The following is a 15,009-nucleotide window of genomic DNA, read 5'->3' as shown; positions in this document are numbered from 1 at the left end:
ATCTAGAAATATACTTCTTTTTCTTCTTATAGTCAAATTCTCATATTTAGTTCCCTCCTTAGCTAGATGTAGTAAAGGAGTTTTCGATTTACATTTAGAAAATAAAATTAATAATTAGAAAATACCACGTTGACGTAAATAACTCTTAGTGAAACCTAAAATAATAGATTATAGTTAATTTAGATTTAGATTTTTAAAATTTTAAGCCTTTTCACATCAAAAATTACCAAAATATCCCATATTACCATTTTTTTAATTACAAATAGCTACAAGCAAGTGTCCTAAGCAACGTGACCGTCGCCGTCGCTCCGGGAGACTATCACCAGTCTAATAGAGATTTGAACATTGCACTTTGTTTGTTCCACACCTATTTGCGTCTAACCTGAGACCATTGGAAGCAAATGCATTTTAGTGTTGGGACCTTTTGCATCGACATCTTTTTCGAAGCTGCTGTGCTGTGCAGGGGCATTAGAGTGGGACTGGTTGACCGTTATTCAACTCCTATTCGAGGAATGATTTTTTTTTCTTTTGACGAGGCAAAGTCCGGCGTTGAGTTCCACTCATAAGGCAATACCTCAAAAATTCGATGTAAAGTGAGAAATGGAAGGGTAATAACGGGAACGGAGTGTTTTAATATTAGGTTCCCAGATTCAGCTTTATGCGGGAGGAAACATGAAGCTGAAGAAAAAATGCATCTAGCGATATTCATTGCTCAAGGATATATATTTTCTAAGCTATTTTTTTATCGATATTTGATCAACATACTCCAGCCCTACAGCAGAAGAGACCTTAATAGTCCAGCACTTTGCTCATTTTACATTGCGACCGCTATTTTATGTGTTAACCACCCTCTGGTGTGTGCTTGAGTTTCCTTCGAATTTCTAACTTTATTTGTTCTTAGTGCTCTAGAAATAGTTAAATAGTGACTTACACTTTGTATGGGTTGATAAGATAAATATTATAACAGTTATTTTTCGTATTATTTTGAATCTTAATTAAAACCTGTACTTAAGCATGAGAATAATCTTGATATCACAGGCACCAGCAACACCAGTTTAAACCAGCACCACGTTTTCCCTCTAGCCAAATATAATAATCCATTTCCCTTAATAAATTAATTGCAAAGCTTTCTTCAAAGTACATATTTGCTCCCCAATTTTCTATTAAAGTACAAAATTGTGAATCGATCCAAGCTTTCTGTTTGTTTATAACAGTATAATATAATGAAATAAATTATAACGAATTCGCAATTCTGAATAATAAATTGTCTTAGAGAAAAGTGAATCGTCACTAAACAATAAGAAATTACAATAATTAAGGATTAACTTTGCAAATGAGCTTTCTTATGAATATTCAGTTTGGCCACCACCTCCCGTGATCTGGTTACTTTCAATATTTTATAACAATATTTAAGTATTATATTAGCTTACCTCAGTTCAAACGGGTGAAGCCATGAGCGGGTCGCTCATGGCTTCACCCGTTTGAACTACTCAATTTGTATATATTTGTATAATTTGGGTTAGTTTGGTTTAAGAATAAATACCCCTTACTTTTTGGTACAAGCAGAAGTGGTCTTACTGCAATACCATCATAAAACGCCAACGGTAGCATATTGGTTGCCAAATATGTAGTAGGGTCTGAATAAAATTCTCTTACATTCCTACCATCAAAGTGAAACTGTATATCAGGTACGTCTTCATAAGCATATTTAGATTTTATAAATGCTATACTACTTAGAATACTAGTAGACGCCAATGGTCCCATATTGTTAGGATACTGCATTTTATATCTACGAATTTCATCTAACATTCTTGAACTACCAACCGAAGTTGATGTAGTATTTGTAAGAGATATAATAAGAGCGTTAGTTGTTACATGATCTTGTAAATTTTGACCTACTTTTAAATCATTTAACACAGGTATATTGAAAGTTTCTAGGCACTCTTTAGGGCCTATTCCAGATAACATAAGAAGTTTTGGTGAATTTAGTGTTCCACCGCTGATGATTACCTCTTTTTTTGCAAATGCTCGATAACGGATTCCATTTATTTCATATGCAACACCTTTTGCTTCTTTTGTCTTTGGATTAATTAAAATTTTTGTAACAAACGCATTAGTCATTATATCAATATTTTTTCGATATTTCCTAATTGGTTTTATGAAGGCGACGTTTGTAGATACTCTCTTGCCGTTTTCGGAAGTAGACAAGCCAATGTTTGTACCAAAATTATCTTCTTTTGTTAAATCTGTTATTGGCAAACCTTTTTCATTAAAAGCTTTAACCAGCTGAATAGTATTTATGTCTGTATAAGGAAATCTTTCGACAGTGAGAGGTCCACCAACAGAATGAATATAAGTATCTCTAGACTCAGCATCTCGATTATTCTCAGATTTTTTAAAATATGGCAAAACCTGAAATGTAATAATAAATAAATAATTTTACATCAGAAATATCTAAAAAAAATGAATTAACATTATTAAAATAAATGGTTCAATATTATTTGGGTCTCTTTATTTATTAATCTTTAAAATAATATAATGGAACTTCATCAAGAATTTCTTTGAATTTCTTTCTCAAAAAAAATTGCGTACATTAGACTAATTAACAATGGTCTTGTTAATGAAAACATAATCACAAAAATAATTCTACCTCTTCATAGCTCCATCCTTCATTGCCTAATTCTGCCCAGTTATCGTAATCGCGCCTGTTTCCTCTCATATACACCATATAGTTGACTGAACTGGAGCCTCCCATTGTTCGACCACTAATAATATTTAAAGAAAAAAATATTAAATTTTTAGACGTTTTTTAATTCAATAATAAAAACAAATCTACCAGTTTTTTTTAAAATTACATAACTAAAATTTAAGTGGATAATTTTTAAAAATATCGTTCATAAGATTTTTTATTCAAGCAACAATTTAAATAAAGCACGTTAGTTGTAGTCTGAAACATAATATAATTTATTCCATAAAAAAATAACCTTTTATTTTACGTAATTTATTTACCTTATCCAAGGACACTGTTGTCCTCTAACAGAACGCCAAGTCAGAGCTTCTGGTTGAGTTGTAAAGCCCCAATCTATTGAGGACCTTCCCAATGATAATGCTAGGGATGGTACCGTGGTTATATCTGGCTCTTCCGGACCAGCTTCTAGAAGGAGAACCTAAACGTGTTATGATGGATTTTTTAATCTTTTCTTTGATCTTTTTTATATGCAGTATATGTACCGGACTATAATTTATGCTTTAAATGCAATGCATGTTTAAAAATATCTTACGTTATAAATATTTTATCATCTTCGATATCCTACTGTTTTATATAGTTACATAGATTTTTATCTTCTTTTAGTGATGAAATAAAAATTCAAGAGGCATCTAGAGTTTATAAAAAGTTCCTTAACAAGTTTGTTGTATTCCAATCAGGACAACTTTCTGCTGTATCTCGCAAAGTTCTGCTATCCATAGAGAAACTATAGCGAATATTAACAGACCAGTATTGAAAATAAACTTGCAACTAACAAACTAAAACTTAAAATTATGAGGTAAAATGGTACTTCAAAAGTTACATTTATATATATTATTTTTGAAGTAAGTAAAAAATATAAGTACGTGTTCAGCTTTTTGCAGTATCCACTATATAGCAGGATAGGCATAGGGAACTTAGTATTAAAACAACGTTATTTGAATAAAACTAGCAACCTTTGAAAATAAAGGTATATATAAACCATACAAATGATTTAGATTAAGCTATTTTATTTCGTTCTTATTCAAATCCCGCGGAATGCAGCTACGATATGAAATTTAAATGAACTCAGGTACTCTAATTTTAGATCCTTTTGTCGTTGGGAGTCGTCCACAGTTCTAGAATTAATGTAAATGATGAATTTCCAAGTTTCACTTTGTTAGACGGTAACAATTCTTTATATTAAAAAGTAAAGGAAGTTTGAAAAGCTTATTTAAAGTTTTGAATAGAAATTATTTGAAATCATTATAAATGTACATATGAATAGTTTAATATTTAAGTACTATTTTTTTTTAGAAAAAGAGACATTGTTATTGTTAAACAATAAAATATTAGAATAGATCTTGAAATGAATCTAGAAATATACTTCTTTTTCTTCTTATAGTCAAATTCTCATATTTAGTTCCCTCCTTAGCTAGATGTAGTAAAGGAGTTTTCGATTTACATTTAGAAAATAAAATTAATAATTAGAAAATACCACGTTGACGTAAATAACTCTTAGTGAAACCTAAAATAATAGATTATAGTTAATTTAGATTTAGATTTTTAAAATTTTAAGCCTTTTCACATCAAAAATTACCAAAATATCCCATATTACCATTTTTTTAATTACAAATAGCTACAAGCAAGTGTCCTAAGCAACGTGACCGTCGCCGTCGCTCCGGGAGACTATCACCAGTCTAATAGAGATTTGAACATTGCACTTTGTTTGTTCCACACCTATTTGCGTCTAACCTGAGACCATTGGAAGCAAATGCATTTTAGTGCTGGGACCATTTGCATCGACAACCTTTTCGAAGCTGCTGTGCTGTGCAGGGGCATTAGAGTGGGACTGGTGGACCGTTATTCAATTCCTATTCGAGGAATGATTTTTTTTTCTTTAGACGAGGCAAAGTCCGGCGCTGAGTTCCACTCATAAGGCAATACCTCAAAAATTCGATGTAAAGTGAGAAATGGAAGGGTAATGACGGGAACAGAGTGTTTTAATATTAGGTTCCCAGATTCAGCTTTGTGCGGGAGGAAACATGATAGCCGAAGAAAAAATGCATCTAGCGATATTGTTCATTGCTCGAGGATATATATTTTCTAAGCTATTTTTTATCGATATTTGATCAACATACTCCAGCCCTACAGCAGAAGAGACCTTAATAGTCCAGCACTTTGCTCATTTTACATTGCGACCGCTATTTTATGTGTTAACCACTCTCTGGTGTGTGCTTGAGTTTCCTTCGAATTTCTAACTTTATTTGTTCTTAGTGCTCTAGAAATAGTTAAATAGTGACTTACACTTTGTAGGGGTTGATAAGATAAATATTATGACAGTATTTTTTTCGTATTGTAATTGAAACCTATACTAAGCATGAGAATATTCTTGATATCACAGGCACCAGCAACACCAGTTTAAACCAGCACCACGATTTTCCTTTAGCCAAATATAATAATCCATTTCCCTCAATAAATTAATTGCAAAGCTTTCTTCAAAGTACATATTTGCTGCCCAATTTTCTATTAAAGTACAAAATTGTGAATCGATCCAAGCTTTCTGTTTGTTCATAACGGTATAATATAATGAAATAAATTATAACGAATTCGCAATTCTGAATATTAAATTGTCTTAGCGCAGAGTGAATCGCCACTAAACAATAAGAAATTACAATAATTAAAGATTAACTTTGCAAATGAGCGTTCTTATGAATATTCAATTTGCCCACCACCTCTCTTGATCTTGTTACTTATAATATTTTATAACAATATTTAAGTATTATATTAGCTTACCTTTCAAACGGGTTACGGGTTCAAACGGGTGAAGCCACGAGCGGGTCGCTCATGGCTTCACCCGTTTGAACTAATCAATTATTTACTAACTAATCTGAAATGCTTACGTGTTCTTTATGAATGCAGTGGATTTATGGAAACTTTTTATTTTATAGCAATTTTGTCTAACAAATGAGCTTAAGTTCTCTTATATTTACTGGCAACGACTAGTCTTATATTATAACTTAAGCGCGCAGCTTCGATGCGTATTTAAGGATAAATTCTAATAACCCATGAAACATGTGTTCAATGAAATATTTTTAAGAGTCTAAATTTCAAATTTTATAAAAATCGGTGGCTGTTTAAAGATTTTTCCATACAAACTTTCAATCCCTTATTTTCACCCTTAGGGGGTGAATTCTAGAAAACCATGAAACATATGTTCAATTAAATATTTTTAAGAGTCTAAATATCAAATTTTATAAAAATCGGTGGCGATTTAAGAATTTTCCCATACAAACTTTCAACCCCTTATTTGCACCCTTAGGGGGAGAATTCTAGAAAACGATGAAACACGTGTTCAATTAAATACTTTTAAAAATCTAAATTTAAAATTTTATAAAAATCGGTGCCGATTTAAATTTTTTTCCATACAAACTTTGAACCCCTATTTCACCCCTTTAGGGTTAAAATTTTTCAAAATCCCTTCTTAGTGGATGTCCAGATTATGAAGGAAACTTTTGTCCAAATTTAACGTTTCTACCATCAGCGGTTACGGCTGTGCGCGCGTCTTACCTCAGTCAGTGAGGACAAGTCCTTTTATATTCTTCCTATCCTATCCTATATCTTATAAAACAAAGTCGCTTTTCGTGTCTGTCTGAACTTTCTAACTCTTCTTCTTCTAAACCACCCAACGGATTTTTATGCGGTTTTCACCATTAGGTCGTGTATTTCTCAGGGAAGGTTTATATATAGTTTATTATTTGTACATTCTTATGTAAATTAACATAAATACGATAAATGTGTATAAAGTCCTACCAGTTGAAACACTTTCGCGCATGCGCTGCTTTAATGGTAAGTACTACATGAAAATAATGTACTGGAGTATTATTCCTCTTAAAAAGATCTACAAAAAAGTTAGCGACAGCATATTTTTATCTTTTAAGGATAACGTGTAGTGATCCTATTTCTGTCTAAAAATAGTAATTTCAATATATTTTTTATTGTGAGGGATATTTTTCCATAATGGTATTAATCCTTATCCTTTAAAATACTTTATTAAATTTCTACGTTAAACGAAGATAAAATTTGCTTTTTACACTATTTCGAAATTGCGAATAGTTTTAGAGAAAAACGCATTTAATTGTTGACACATCAGCTGTATGTTACTCAAGTTTTACTTATCCCTTACTCTCAGCATATAAATAAGTATATTAGTTACGTTGGCCATTTAATGTAGATCAAAATTGTCTTTTACTGTTTTTTCATTTTAATAAGTACTTTAGAAGTTGTTACAATATCAAAACATCCTTGCTGCGAAACGCGCCCCGCGACGTTTTGCTTATACAAGCGCGTCATGAGCAGTCATCGGTGGTTCAGTGGTAGAATGCTCGCCTGCCACGCGGGCAGCCCAGGTTCGATTCCCGGCCAATGCATTCTATTTAATTTTCCTCACAGGCAGCCATGTTTGCTTTTCATCAGGGACAGAATACCCTCTTCAGCATTAACCACAAGCTCAAAAAAAAAACACCCCCGCTATAGAGGCATAGCAACGAAGATTTAGATGCGTTTGCACGTATTGGATAATTGGAGTTGAATGTATTATTTCAGCGCGATATATTTGGTTTCATATTTTTTGTAGTAGTTATTAGTAGGTAGGTTTTTGTTTATAATTTCTTCCGTTAAAAAATAGTCATTTAACTATCTAAAAATAGTCATTTAAATATATTTTAATAAGTACTTGAAAAGATTAGTAGCAAAGATTTAAAATTACGGTACCTACTAAAAAATCCTTGCTGTGTAAAACAATTGGAAATCCTTATTGAAACCTTATTGAAATGCGGGTTGCATTAGAGTTTAATTAATTTTCACATTATCTTAAGTGCTTTGCAAACATACATTATATGAATAATCCAGTAGTAAAAGCGGGCGAAGCCGCAAGGGGGTCGCTAGTATATTATAATTACTTAAGTACTTAATCAGCTTCACATTTATGTACATACTATGTTTATATGTTGATATCGTACAGTTCAAAAGCTCTTGTATAAGCGTACAGAAATCCAAACAAGTTTGTTATAATCTATTAGTAAGACTATTATATCCCGTGTCATACAGGTGTGTGTGGGTTGCAACTTACTATGGAGTTAAAGTTTAACTTGTTTTAAACTTACTTAACTGTACTATGCAGAATTTATTGTGTCGTATTAAAGCTATACTATTAAATTGTAAAATTGTATGGGAGTTTTATATTATACGTTACAGTCCAAGTTCGCCGGAACTTAAACTCAATACTATTAAAATAGTAATAAAAAAAATGGTCAAGTGCGAGTCGAACTCGCCCACCGAGAGTTCCGTACCGATTTCGGGATTATAAGTCAAGGAGTAGTACAACTTATAAAACTTGACAAACTTAATTTTGTGGAAGTATGTATGCACTGAGGCCGTCATCGCGCAGCGGCACAAGAGCGTGACTGTAACGCGATGGTTGTGGGTTCGATCACCACTCGAGGAAAGGAAATATTTATTTAAATTTATGTTTCCGTTTCTTCGCTCTTGTATCGAGGCAAAAGCGCGGCGTTCAGTTCCGCAAAGTTCAAAGTTCCGAAAGTGGGGAACGGAGTGTGTTAACACTATTTCCCCCTGCCTACCCTGTTGTGTGCGGGATGCAGCGTGAAGTTGATTACTAGTGTACTAGTGTAATCAGAATTAGGAATAATCTGACATATTTCCGAAGTGAAAATGTTTTTTAGCCACGCTGAGCACTTTTTAGTAGGGAAAAATCGTATAGATTCGCGTCATATGGGAAATTTGTTGAAATGTCTCTACATATCTGCTAAAAATAAGTAAAAACAAGCGTATAAGAATTTCGATTTTGCTCCACAAAAATATATGGATTATGGGGTGCTAGTTCATATTAAAAATGTTATACGTTTTTAAATATTTTTTTATTGTGTGATAATATATTGACATATATGTGGTGGCATATCATCTGGTATTTTTACACCGCTATATGCTCAAGAAGAACGAAGATAACATTTATTAACTACTACCCCTGTCTAAAACTACCTAATTATTATTGAAATAGACAAAGTTCTTAGTAAGTGGACCTTATCTTAAATGCTTCCACACTGTATTTAATGCAGTTAGACAAAGTTTAAAGACAGTATAAATTTTATGGATCTGTTTACATAGGCTTGTCGATGATTTTCTGTCCCTTTCATATAACTCTGATTGGAAAGAGATGTAAACTTTGGTTTAAAGGACAAAGTCTTAGCCAAGAATGTTTGCATCTCAGCGGTTTATGAAGGCAGATAATGGGAGTGTAGCAACAGCAGATGGGTCTCACTTGTGGCGAAGAAATACGCGATTTTCAATAAAAACACTGACTATTTGTTTTAAAATACGTATGTATATGTTATTTAAAAACTAATGTTAAAATTAAGTAACATAAATAAACATAAATTAAATATATCAATACGATTTTAATTAAATTAAATTTAAAAATGGTAAAAAAATATAAATTGATATTATTGTATTTTTTTAAATATTATCTGTAGAGAAAACTGTTTAATGAAAACTTTCGATAATTATTATTTAGAGATATATATGGGAGAAATGGCGAAACCTAACGGCATATAATATATTTGATTGCAACTAAAATTAAATCTTTCATTATGTTATCAATAGTAATTAATTTCATTTCGTACAATTATGTTATTTCCCTAATTATTATCCAAAATTTATATTAAATATCAAGGTATTCTTAATTACAAATTACTATCATTACTAAGAATAGTTACAGAATAAAAAATAATAAAAATTACACATTACTATCATTACATCAGATTTTTTTCATTTTTGGTGTAAACGTTAATGGCCACAAGCGTGTTCTTAGATGACTCAGCCGTGGAAATTATTCCGTTGGAAACTTTCTTGTTTTACTTACAATAGATGTACGATTCGAAATATTCTAAACTCTCATATATTTCGCTTTTGAGTCCTTTTGTCTTGTAATGTATGATATATGTATCATAAACATTTCGTTTAGTGATGTGTGATAAAAGCCCTTGTTAGACATCCACTATGCAGACTTTTAAATTGTTTTCCCAAAATATATTTGAAACAGTGTTAATATATTATAAGGAAGCTTAATAAATAGGCACAAGCCAATTTTGGCTGACACAAATATTAATTTTCTCTCATTAAAACGTCTATCATAACCAGTCTTCTTTGATCATATCTGCAGCTTTCTCGGCAATCATAATTATAGGGGCGTTTGTATTTCCTCGTACTATAACTGGCATTATAGAACCGTCGACAACTCTAAGATTTTTTATACCGTAAACTCTTAATCTTGTATCAACTACAGCATCCTCATCCCAAGAAGGTCCCATCTTACACGTTCCTACTGGATGATATATTGTCGTTGTATATTCAGTTAGTAAACATGCAAAATATTCGTAAGTTCCCCACGTATGCTGAGTACAACCAGGAATTGGTGTTCTCACAAATTTTGCTCCAATAGCTTTAAAGGCTTTTGTGTTTTCCAAGCCTACCACGTAACGCATACCTTCGACTAACACGTCTACGTCTTCTTGAACCGTGAAAAATCTTGAATATATTAAAGGTTGACCATAAATTGGGTCAGTTTGGTTTAAGAATAAATATCCCTTACTTTTTGGTACAAGCAAAAGTGGTCTCACTGCAATACCATCATAAAACGCCAACGGTAGTATATTGGTTGCCAAATATGTAGTAGGGTCTGAATAAAATTCTCTTACATTCCTACCATCAAAATGAAACTGTACATCAGGTACGTCTTCATAAGCATATTTAGATTTTATAAATGCTATACTACTTAGAATACTAGTAGACGCCAATGGTCCCATTTTGTTAGGATACTGCATTTTATATCTACGAATTTCATCTAACATTCTTGAACTACCGACCGAAGTTGATGTGGTATTTGTAAGAGATATAATAAGAGCGTTAGTTGTTACATGATCTTGTAAATTTTGACCTACTTTTAAATCATTTAACACAGGTATATTGAAGGTTTCTAGGCACTCTTTAGGGCCTATTCCAGATAACATAAGAAGTTTTGGTGAATTTAGTGTTCCACCGCTGATGATTACCTCTTTTTTTGCAAATGCTCGATAACGGATTCCATTTATTTCATATGCAACACCTTTTGCTTCCTTTGTCTTTGGATTAATTAAAATTTTTGTAACAAACGCATTAGTCATTATATCAATATTTTTTCGATATTTCCTAATTGGTTTTATGAAGGCGACGTTTGTAGATACTCTCTTGCCGTTTTCGGAAGTAGACAAGCCAATGTTTGTACCAAAATTATCTTCTTTTGTTAAATCTGTTATTGGCAAACCTTTTTCATTAAAAGCTTTAACCAGCTGAATAGTATTTATGTCTGTATAAGGAAATCTTTCGACAGTGAGAGGTCCACCAACAGAATGAATATAAGTATCTTTAGACTCAGCATCTCGATTATTCTCAGATTTTTTAAAATATGGCAAAACCTGAAATGTAATAATAAATAAATAATTTTACATCAGAAATATCTAAAAAAAATGAATTAACATTATTAAAATAAATGGTTCAATATTATTTAGGTCTCTTTATTTATTAATCTTTAAAATAATATAATGGAACTTCATCAAGAATTTCTTTGAATTTCTTTCTCAAAAAAAATTGCGTACATTAGATTAATTAACAATGGTCTTGTTAATGAAAACATAATTACAAAAATAATTCTACCTCTTCATAGCTCCATCCTTCATTGCCTAATTCTGCCCAGTTATCGTAATCGCGCCTGTTTCCTCTCATATACACCATATAGTTGACTGAACTGGAGCCTCCCATTGTTCGACCACTAATAATATTTAAAGAAAACAATATTACATTTTTAGACCAACAATAAAAATAAATCTACCAGTTTTATTTATTTACATAACTAAAATCAGTATAGTTAATTTTTAAAAATATCGTTCATAAGATTTTTTATTCAAGCAATAATTTAAATAAAGCACATTAGTTGTAGTCTGAAACATAATAGAAAAATAACTATTTCTTTTATAAAATTTTACTACCTTATCAAAGGACACTGTTGTCCTCTAACAGAACGACAAGTTAGAGCTTCTGGTTGAGTTGTAAAGCCCCAATCTATTGAGGACCTTCCCAATGATAATGCTAGGGATGGTACCGTAGTTATATCTGGCTCTTCCGGACCAGCTTCTAGAAGGAGAACCTAAACGTGTTATGTTGGATTTTTAGTCTTTTTTCTTTGATTTTTTATATGAAGTGTATGGTACCGGACTATAATTTATGTTTTAAATACAATGTTCCATGTTCAAAAATTTCTTATATAATAAATATTTTATCAACTTTCATTTCCTACTATTTTATATAGTTACATAGAATTTTATCTTCTTTTAGTGATGAAATAAAAATTCAAGAGGCATCTAGAGTTTATAAAAAGTTTCTTAACAAGTTTGTTGTATTCCAATCAGGACAACTTTCTGCTGTATCTCGCAAAGTTCTGCTATCCATAGAGAAACTATAGCGAATATTAACAGACTAGTATTGAAAATAAACTTGCAACTAACAAACTAGAACTTAAAATTATGAGGTAAAATGGTACTTCACAAGTTACATTTATATATATATATTATTTTTGAAGTAAATAAAACAAATAAATAACAGTGTTCAGCTTTTTGGAGTATCCAGTATATGGCAGGATAGGCATAGGGATAGTGTACCTTAACACTAGGTCCTCGGTTTTCTTAGCCTCTTAGATATTTAAACCAAAGACTATAGAAATTTTGTTTAAGCTGGCGTATAAGTAAGTTTATTTGTCTTGACTTCGTAAGTGGTACCAAAAAAAACACCGGTCAACCGTTGCTTTTCGGCAGATTTGGCATTTGAAATAAATGGCATCTAGACCGTGACTACTCAGTCATCGCATTTCGTTTATATTTGCTTTATTGTAATAAAAAGTAATAAAATAAACAATTATGTCAAGATCTTGACGAAATATCTTGATAATATAAAATTTGTTTTGCTAATAATTTCATGCTTTTTTAGGTATCTGTTATCTGTTTTTGTATTTTAATATTTAAATCTTGAAACCTTATTTATATAAGTATATCGCCTTTGTTATATTAGGCACAATAATAATGAATATAGTGACAAATCTCTTCTTTCTGTATCTTTTATCTTCATTTTGTTCTTTAATTTCTTTTATTTAACCAACCGAGAGGCTAATCTCCTATCGTTGCATGCGGCCATATACTTCCCAACTATAACGACTTGACATAATTTATCGTTACAAAAACAAGGTCCACTTTTAGGTATTTAGTCTAGAAATATGTCATGTCTATTTATGCCTATTTATATATTTTAATAATTCATATCTTTTATTTTTATTATTTGCGGCTTTGAGTTTCGCTACTCAAAACTCAATGCTTGCAGTTTTGTAAAAGTATCTAAATGGAAACGAAATGTCTAAACACTAGATTTCCCGGTACCCTCTGCCTACCCTGCTAAATTGCGGGATAAAAAAATATCTTAAGATAGCGTGACGTTACTGTCCTACCTTCCACTTTTTTACTTCTGATAGACGACTGGCAACCACGCAGCCAGCTGATCCAGCACCAACCACGATAAAATCATATTCACGTTTCGTTTTTGATCTTGCATTAGACGTATTTTGCTTTATTAACTTTTTAATTTCGAATTTAGTCGCAGATTTTTCCAAATCATTTGAATTTAAAAATGGATTTTCATAATTGAACTTAACATATTTGAAGACATTATCAAAATTGTTATTATCAACATGTTTTAGTCTTTCACTTTCATATTTTAATAATTTTGATCGTGGATAACTCTTGGAGTTTTTTATATTCCACTTCTTATCTCCTAGTAGAGCTTGTTTTTTTCTTGAATTAACTTTCGTTTTTGGTACACTATACGTAACGCCACTAAAAAGTTTAGTAATTAATGCTAAAAACAGTACTCCTGTGGAAGAACACTGTGTCAACGGTGCTAACTGTTCCGCACATATGCTACTAATATTCGACGGCACCCAATTCATATTGGCACTGAACACTAAATTAAAAATTACTCTAGACTTAAAAATATAATTATTAAAAATTATATAATAATAGATAAAATTTAAAATTAATCTATTAAATTTTATTAATGTATTACAACGTTGTTAAACTTGTCTTTCTATCGGGGACTTGCCGAATCGAGTGGTACAGAATTTAAATGACTGAAACATTAATATTACCATTCATCGATATCTTCGCAAGATGATCGTTGAAGAACATTTTTATTCGTTCTATTCTTTTTAATGACATTTTTTATTGTATTTATTGTATTATTGAAGGCAAAATGAAAAAGATTGGTTATAATTGAGTCATATTTAGATTTTTAGTTGAAATATGGATATTTTATAACAAATACTTATTATATTGATAAATTAAAGGCATTGTTGTATCCGTTTATATGTTTTTTTTATATTATTACAATTATTTTTGGTTTTTATACAATCAATTTAATCATTTCACTTTACGCGAATATACCTCATACATCAATAAAAATATGCATTTATATTGCGGTTTCACCTAGATAAGTGGACTTCCAAATATCAATGAGCTATTCCTAGCTATAATATAAGTTATCTTTAAAAGCCTTCCTATACCAATACCACATTTATTACCTTCACGTTGTATCCTTAGCGGGCTATCTAGAGAGGACGGAGCGCAGAACGTTACAATCTGTGCATATTTCTTTGGCCACAGCTATTGTCATCAACCTCTTCACATATTCTTCAGGGTGTCCTTATGCTTTTTATGAGACCTTCCTCCAGCATCACAGTTTAGTATATTAGATAAATTTCGTTCAGTTGAGTTACCTACAATAACAAGTGCTGACATCTGTTACTGCTAGGTTATACTAATAAAACAATTGGGATCTAGATCTATTGACAATGACAATTTTCTAAGTGTATTTACTACTGTCATTTGATAGATGGCGCGTTACATAAATATGAAAATGTAAGGTAACATTTGTAAAGAACAACTACACTATATAATTTGTATATGTATTTTAAAATATATACTTAATTCAATACTAATTTAAAATATTATCAATATTTATTTCCGAAGGTGTGACATGTTGTAAATTCGACTCCTACTCGAGAAAATGAAATATATAAGAATTAGTTTTAAAATATATTAGTTTTCTTTGCTCCGTCCAGGATGTAGTGG

General features: G+C 31.3%; 2 protein-coding genes across 2 annotated transcripts; both read right to left on the bottom strand.

Annotated features, from left to right (window-relative positions):
* Positions 1–1,473: 1,473 nt before the first annotated feature.
* On the bottom strand, positions 1,474–4,522 carry LOC146535216 (glucose dehydrogenase [FAD, quinone]-like). The gene is made up of 4 exons (XM_085191148.1): positions 4,481–4,522; positions 3,010–3,167; positions 2,651–2,765; positions 1,474–2,412 (listed from the first exon to the last, which is right to left on the bottom strand). Exons 1-4 carry the CDS (start codon positions 4,520–4,522, stop codon positions 1,474–1,476), a joined length of 1,254 nt encoding a protein of 417 aa, XP_085047274.1.
* A 5,411-nt stretch (positions 4,523–9,933) lies between these two features.
* LOC146535215 (glucose dehydrogenase [FAD, quinone]-like) lies at positions 9,934–13,829 on the bottom strand. The gene is made up of 4 exons (XM_085191147.1): positions 13,332–13,829; positions 11,827–11,984; positions 11,495–11,609; positions 9,934–11,256 (listed from the first exon to the last, which is right to left on the bottom strand). The coding sequence occupies exons 1-4, from the start codon at positions 13,827–13,829 to the stop codon at positions 9,934–9,936; spliced, it is 2,094 nt and encodes a 697-aa protein (XP_085047273.1).
* Positions 13,830–15,009: the final 1,180 nt, after the last annotated feature.

Source organism: Heliconius melpomene, chromosome 10 (assembly GCF_056956725.1).
Source record: "Heliconius melpomene rosina isolate 202511_hmr_F chromosome 10, ASM5695672v1, whole genome shotgun sequence".
NCBI classification, from domain to species: Eukaryota; Metazoa; Arthropoda; class Insecta; order Lepidoptera; family Nymphalidae; genus Heliconius; species Heliconius melpomene.
The sequence above is the reverse complement of the archived record's forward strand: the minus strand, read 5'-3'. Positions and strand labels throughout refer to the sequence as shown.